At 34.1% G+C, this 7,375-nt stretch overlaps 2 protein-coding genes across 3 annotated transcripts; one reads left to right on the top strand and one right to left on the bottom strand.

Moving 5' to 3' along the window:
• The first annotated feature begins 582 nt into the window (after positions 1-582).
• LOC110635873 (transcription termination factor MTERF5, chloroplastic-like) lies at positions 583-2,162 on the top strand. Of its 2 annotated transcripts, XM_058148873.1 has the most exons (2): positions 583-884; positions 1,113-2,162. In XM_058148873.1, the coding sequence occupies exon 2, from the start codon at positions 1,331-1,333 to the stop codon at positions 2,138-2,140; it is 810 nt and encodes a 269-aa protein (XP_058004856.1). In that variant the 5' UTR covers positions 583-884; positions 1,113-1,330; the 3' UTR covers positions 2,141-2,162. The 2 variants fall into 2 exon arrangements, with proteins under 2 accessions (XP_058004856.1, XP_021641058.2); XM_021785366.2 differs by having other exon boundaries at positions 583-2,162.
• Positions 2,163-2,273: 111 nt separating this feature from the next.
• On the bottom strand, positions 2,274-7,088 carry LOC110635874 (cytochrome c1-2, heme protein, mitochondrial). The gene is made up of 9 exons (XM_021785369.2): positions 6,961-7,088; positions 6,837-6,869; positions 6,672-6,730; positions 5,064-5,287; positions 4,456-4,735; positions 4,299-4,370; positions 3,584-3,700; positions 3,427-3,492; positions 2,274-2,620 (listed from the first exon to the last, which is right to left on the bottom strand). The coding sequence occupies exons 1-9, from the start codon at positions 6,962-6,964 to the stop codon at positions 2,504-2,506; spliced, it is 972 nt and encodes a 323-aa protein (XP_021641061.2). The 5' UTR covers positions 6,965-7,088; the 3' UTR covers positions 2,274-2,503.
• Between the last annotated feature and the right edge of the window lie 287 nt (positions 7,089-7,375).

Here is a 7,375-nt window from a genome sequence, read left to right as displayed (position 1 = left end):
TCGTCAACTTTAATTTTATTTAAAAAAAAAGTCCTTTAACTTATAATTTATTTTTTTAGCTATCAAAATAAATATATAAATTATTATTTATTTTTTTATTATTATTTATTTTTTTATGAAAATAAATATTAATAAAATATTATTTTAAAATTTATTATTATTATTATTATATTGTTATTTCGAGTTGTTACAAATTAAATTTTAATTAATAATAAATAATATATAAATAATAATTTTGTTAATAAATTTCATTAAAATAAAATAATTTTATTAATAATAATTATTAATTAATTTAATCATAAAAATAAAGAAGAGAAAAATTAAAAAAAAAGAGTTATTTTTTTAAATTGAAAATTTATTATTACATAATATTATGTAAATTTTTTTTTATGAAATAAAATTAAAGTTGAAAATTTTTATTTTAATAAATTAAAATTAAATAATTAAAATAAAATAATTATATAAGTTGAGGCTGATAGATCAATTTACTCTAAATATAGATTAACAAGGCCCAACCTCACCAGGCCCACCCCCTGAACCAAACAAATCCTAACAAATTCAAATAAGCAAAAACCTAGCTACTGTCTCCTTCAAAGCAAACAAACCCTAATTTCTTAATTTGAGCAAAGGAAGGCCCTCGCTTATAATTTGAAGGTACAAATTTATCCTTTTATCTCAAATAAAAACACCCATTATAAGATGACGTTCCTCTAATGAGCTAAAATTCGAAATCATCTTCTGCTCAAAAATTGGAAGAAGGTCTGGCAACCTTTGTGTCTCTATCGATGGTTTTATTGGCGAGTCCTTCTGAATTTTGGGTTTATAAATCACTGGTTTAGAAGGCGCCATCAAGCACATTCGTACAAGAACAGCAATTTCACTCGGTGAGTTTCTTTATCAGTACCATATGATGCTTGGTGTCTTCTGTAGAAAATTAGGGTTAAATCATAGGAGCATTACTCTATTAGACTCAAAGACCCAACTGGGTCAGGGTGTTTTTCCTTTTGATGCATTATTCATAACCAGACGTTTCTCATCTAATTTACCTCTGAAATCAAATAACGACTCGTTTACTATTTCATACCTCATAAATTCATGTGGGTTATCCCCAGAATCCGCTAAATCCGTCTCTAAGGAACTGCACTTTAAAAGCCCCAATAAACCGGACTCCATCCTTAGCTTTCTCAGAGATCTTGGACTCACCGATACACAAATCTCCAAAGTTGTCAGGCGACGGCCCCGTTTGCTTTTGCGTGATCTCAATAAAAGAGTTTTGCCCAATCTTGGTTTTCTTCGTTCTTTAGGGGTTTCTAGCAATGACCTTCCAAAGATGATTAGTGGGAATCCAGATTTCCTGTTTCGGAGCTTGGAGCGGCATCTGATCCCGTCTTATAATATCCTTAAAAGTTTACTTCTTTCTGATGAGAAAGTATTCAAGACTTTGATACGCTTGTCACCAATTGATTTGTCCAGCGTGAAGAAGAACTTTACTCTCAATTTACTGGTCTTAAGAGAGCTTGGAATGCCTGAATCCACCATCTCCCTTTTTGTGACTAGCAGTCCTAAACGTATGTGCCAGAATGTGGACAAATTTAGTAGAAATGTCAAGGAAATTATAGGGATGGGATTTAATCCTGTAAAATCTGTATTTGCTTTTGCACTCGGAGTGAAATCACAAATGTCCCCGATAACATGGAAAGGTAAAATAGAAGTTTTTAGGACGTGGGGTTTGTTAGAAGATGAGATTTTGTTGGCTTTCAGAAAGTATCCATTGTTTATGATTTTGTCCGAGAAGACAATTATGAAAAAGATGGATTTTCTTGTTAATGAGATGGGTTGCCAGCCTGCTGTTCTAGCCAGAACTCCAGCTGTTTTAACTTACAGTTTGGAGAAGAGGATTGTCCCGAGGTGTTCTGTTATAAAAGTTTTGCTTCTAAAGGGTTTGATCAAGGAAACAATCAGTTTACTTTCGTTTTTACCACGTCCCGACAAGAGCTTCTTAGAGTCGTTCGTGATCAAGCATGAAGAACAAGTGCCTCAATTGATGGATGTTTTCAAAGGGAAAACTGATCTTGCAGAAGTATGTTTTGGGTTTGGTGAAAAATGTAGCGCTCCAAGGGCACAGCGTGCAGCAAATTAATAGAAACCAATGTTCCTATTGATATTGTGATTTTCCTTTCTCTGCTTTGAAGGGTGCATTAAAATTCAGGTTCTTTATAGGCGAGAATGGCTAATTTCGAATAGCTTGATTTAGTGGGTCTGAGAATGGAAGCTACTTAACAGCACAAGCACTTGTATGATACTATTTAAACAGATAGCATATTGCGTATCATTTAAAACAGCTTATTTTTCCCTAAAAAAATAATGCAATTATTCTTGAGATTCATCTCAATTTGGCATATCTACGCGTTACCATCTTCTCACATATGAAAAATAAATACCTAGATCTAACACAAGCATTACTGAGTGTTATTTTGCCTCACACCATTTAATAGACAGTAGACTAATTTACAACATCAAGCACCAGCCTTCGAGACTTCAAAACAGACCATTTCAATCTTCGATAGTAAGCCGCTTGGAGAAGTGCAAGTGACAGTACAAATATCCACTTAAATCCCATCTGCACGTAATAAAACAAAAATTAATTTAGAAATAGATATTTGAAATAAGCTCACAAAAGCACATCTCAGCTATTTACTGTTTCCCCAAGTGAGAGATTCGTACAACATATAACTGCTGATTAGCTTTTCTGAATCCAAATGTTGGCTTGGTTTAAAATGACTAATACCTGACGTTGAACCAAATAGGCCAGTGATAATAGCTTTTAAGAAAGCTTTAGACTAGATGATGAAAAGGAAAAGAAAGTTCAATGATCCAGAATCACAGCCACCTATTTATGTTTATACAGGTGTCTTGTAAATTCATTGACCAGTAATACAAAACACAAACAGCTTGCAGTTAAATTCAGAAAATTTGTTGATTGTGAATATAAATATATGAGCTCCAATCTGATAATCAAATGAGAATGCAAGCCAGGCTGATCTGACTATCGAATTAAGAGTTTCAATTTGACTTCAGGCTACCCCAAGTTTAAACAATTCATCTAATATATTATATAATCATGTGGATTTGTGTCTACAATAAGGTTGCATCATGCTAGAAGCAAAGGTTATTAACTTCTTGAACATGGTAAAATAAAGGCACAAATAAAGGAGGATATGTAAAGTTCAGTGTTCAGACCAAGCCTATAATTTAAGATTAGACTAAACAAACTCAGGTTTAATTTCACGTCAAATGGCATTGACGGGACACAATTCAATCCTAACTCAAATAAAAGCTCAGCATAAAAAACTAACAGGCCAAGTGGGCAGGTGTCAAGTTAGCACTTAGTATGCCCAATTTGCAGTCTTACTGATGAACACTTACCAGTTTTCTCTCCTCCATTTCTGGTTCAGCAGCCCATGACAGAAATGTCACCACATCTTTTCCCATCTGTGCCAACATTGAGAAATGAACATAATATCAATGCTTCTATATGTGGAATAAGCAATAATGAACACAAAAGTAAGGCTCAAAAGATTACCTGTGATTCTGTTGCTGGAGTACCATCTTCATATTCAACAGCACCATCATTCAACATTTTGGGCATAGCTATAGCTCCTCCGGGGAAGTAAGGATTATAGTGCAGCCCATCTCGAATCTAAAAAGGGAATTCCAGGACAACAAGATGGAAAACCCATTAATAATTTGCAATTGAAGATCCAACAAAATACCCAACATCATTTCATCCAAGAGGAAAAGAAAAAGAAAAAGGCACAGCTCGTTCAAAAGAAGATTATGAAAAGGAAGAACCTTTCCCTTTTTGTTCCTTTTCCAATTTCAACTTCATAGCTAATGCCACTTAGATATATCAGGTAGATTACACAGTTCACAATCATCAGCATGCACGACTTATTCTATCATATCTTAACAATTTGGTTCATATTATATTATGTTTTAACCATGTTCTATGTATTTCAGTCCTCATGAATTTTAGGCTTTCAGTGGTGTAGGTGAAAATTATAAAAGCACAGGAAACAAAGCCATATATTGTATTCATTTTCTCAAAGAAACTCAAGAGACAATAACAATAATTTTACCATTCATACTATAAATAAAACCACATAAATAGGAAAAAAAAAGCCCCATGATTGAACTGGAAATATGTGACAATGTGCATGGAGAAACAAAAACAAAAACACATGCATCCTTTTTCTACTTGTAAGAAAATTATAATCGCTTAGGAAAGCAGAAATTACCGAGACACCAGCAGGAGGATCATGGTAACCAGTTAGAAGAGCAAATACATAGTTCTGACCATTATGACGGGCCTGAAAAGGCAAGCTGTTAGAGACTGAGACTTGAGAGATACAAGATGACACCATTCTATTTCATAGTGCACAGAACTAAAAGTACCTTGGTAATGAGACTTAGATCTGGAGGATATGCCCCTCCATTAGCAAATCTGGCTGCCTGTTCATTGGCATATGGCTGAGGAAAACGGTCACTCAATTTTCCAGGGCGTGTGAACATTTCACCCTCATCATTTGGTCCATCAACAACCTCAACCTCAGCCGCCATAGCCTTTACCTCTTCTTCAGTGTATGCAACACCCACAAGATCACGATATGATATCAGGGACATTGAATGGCACGATGCACAGACTTCTTGATAGACTTGGTGACCGCGGCGAATCCTGTCAAGAACAAGTGACTAAAAATATTAATTAAAACTAGCTAAATAGTGAAACTAACAATTAAAAATAATAAATTTATGGCTTTCATCACAACCAGGAGATAGGAAACTTTCAACGAAGAATCCAGTTATTTCTTAAAGCTTTTAGGAAAACGAAAAAACTAAATATGTTTCCTACCATCAAAATTATAGCCAAAAAAAAAAAACCTGCAATTGTTCATTTTTATAAAGTTGAGCCAATTTGGAGCCTTAAATTTAAACTAGTTTTCAGTGCCATGTAAAAAAAAAAAAAGAAATAAACAAATCGGCAAAAGTGTCAATCAACTTACGAAGCATGGTCATATGAACTGAGTATGCCTTTGTGAGGCCATGGATAGTTAGGGCATTCCAAGCCATGTTCTGCCTCATCAGAGCAAGCAGCTATAGTGGCACAACTCAAAATCCCTGTAATACCAGCCCCAAGGAGTGCAAGCATTCTTAAAGAGTTTATGCCAGTAGATCCCACTGTTTCCTGGTCATGCTTTGCAAGATAGTAGGGTAGTGCTGGAAGGGTCTGCAAATAATTTGAAAGCAAAATTGTACAATGATAAGTTACAATTAAAAAGTTTCAAAGAATGAAACCTGAGAATCTGAGCCAAAAACCCACTATAACCTTCTGTGGGATTTTAAAACTATGCATAACAGCTTAAGGTTTATTATATAAGGTTAAAACTACGAATGCTCATTTACATGCAACCACAGTTCATCACTCAAAACAGAACCCGATGAAAGCATAGCTTCTTTGCCACTGGGAGCCTACTTCAATCACTTTTGATAAGCCTCAGAACTTGATATACATGCAATGAAAGCAAATACATTTTATGGTAAAACATGAAAAACAGTAGCCAGTACTTAGGACAGGAAAGGCAAAAAAAAATTATCACTTCAGTTTGATGCATCTAAATATAGAATCACAACTGGCTGCCCAGAAAATGAAGATTCACGGAGAATTAGCATATTGTTGAAAGCTCCAACTAATGAAACTTTTCAACTGCCTATGCGCTCATGGCCATATAATGTAAAAAATTATCTGCCTCTTCAAGGCAATTCCTCCAAGTTGAAAACCAGTATTTCAGGTATGTATTTTATAATCACATCACCATTGGGTTGAATTTCTTCCTATAACCATAATAGTTATCCCCAAGATGTTGCTCGACCAAGTTTTGTTCCTGTTGTTGTTGTTGTCACTATTGCCTGTCTCACAAGATCATTAACTTTAGGACTTGCCAACAGTTTTTTTTTTTTTTTCATTTTCTCCTACTCAAACCGCTTACATTATTCCTCAGAAACATACCATTTAACACTTTTTTCCCTACCATGCATCTGCAACCGGAGCACAAATTGAAACATTTTCATAACTAATTAAAACTTACAAAGTTTTCAGCTTAATTTCTACCTAACACGTCTAGTGTTGACTAGAAAAGGAGAAAAAGAAAAAGACAACCAGCAAAATCTTGCCTTAATCCCAAACTAGATGGGATTGGCTATATATGGATTCTTTTTCGCAGTTCAACTCTGTAACATACCATGTCTACCTCAACATCCAAAACTTGTAAATCCTATATATATGTATACACACGCCTGCATGCACACGCTAAAGCTGACATTGGTTAAAATAAAAGAACAAAGATCTAACATAAAATTTATACTTCGAGGTTCACAGTTTAAATGCCAAAGGCTAGTTATGTCAATTGCTTAACCCTTACAGACTTTGTTTTGAGCTTATGAACATTTCCATGCGTAAATATCTGAAATAACTAGAAATTAATATCCTTTTCCAGCAAATATTAACAATAATTTAAATTTTTACCATTAATAACAAACAGCTTACACATAAATTGTTAGAAAATTGAATGAAAAATAATTATTTAAGAAGAAAAAGAAAAGATTAAAAGCACCTTAACTTCGTCTTTTGGACGAGCGACTCTTGAGACGGAACGACTGAACCTTGCATATCCTGATTTTAGTTAACGCAGAAATAATTGTAAACAGATAAAATCATATATAAAGATAAAGCTAAAATGTCAAAATTAATTAAAAAAAAAGAGTAAATACGTGGATACCTTCGACTCCGAACTTGATCTTATTGCCTAGACCTGTAAAATTCCAAGAAATAAGTTTCAAAACGGAATATGAAACCATATATATATATATATATGTATGAATAAAGGAGAAGAGAGAAAGTACTCATGGCTTCTGGAGAGCTGAGAAGAAAGTAAGTAGCAGTGAGAACCAAGAACTGGTGAAGCAAAATGCAGAAGCTGATCAGTGAAGACGACCGAGATGGAAGGAGAGAGAGACAGATTGGGGTTGGGCAGTGGGGTGGGCAGTGGTGACGCGTGTTAGTGGAGATCACCGTTTAAATCGAACGGTGTAGAATTAGTGGAGGAGCCATCAGCCGTAAAGTGTTTACACAAAACGCACAGTTTTGTTCTTTTTTTTTCTAAGTCTTAGCTCATGAACCATAAAATTAACTTATAAATTATAATTTTAAATTGATCTATTTATTTAAAGCGATTTTAAGCATTAAGAGAGAAATTTTTCATTTTTATATTTATAAATTTTGCTTTTAAGTAACGATTTTTTTAAAAATAATCATTAT

Source organism: Hevea brasiliensis, chromosome 6 (assembly GCF_030052815.1).
Source record: "Hevea brasiliensis isolate MT/VB/25A 57/8 chromosome 6, ASM3005281v1, whole genome shotgun sequence".
Taxonomy (NCBI): Eukaryota; Viridiplantae; Streptophyta; class Magnoliopsida; order Malpighiales; family Euphorbiaceae; genus Hevea; species Hevea brasiliensis.
Note: the sequence above shows the minus strand (reverse complement) of the source record. Positions and strands in the feature narration are given on the sequence as shown.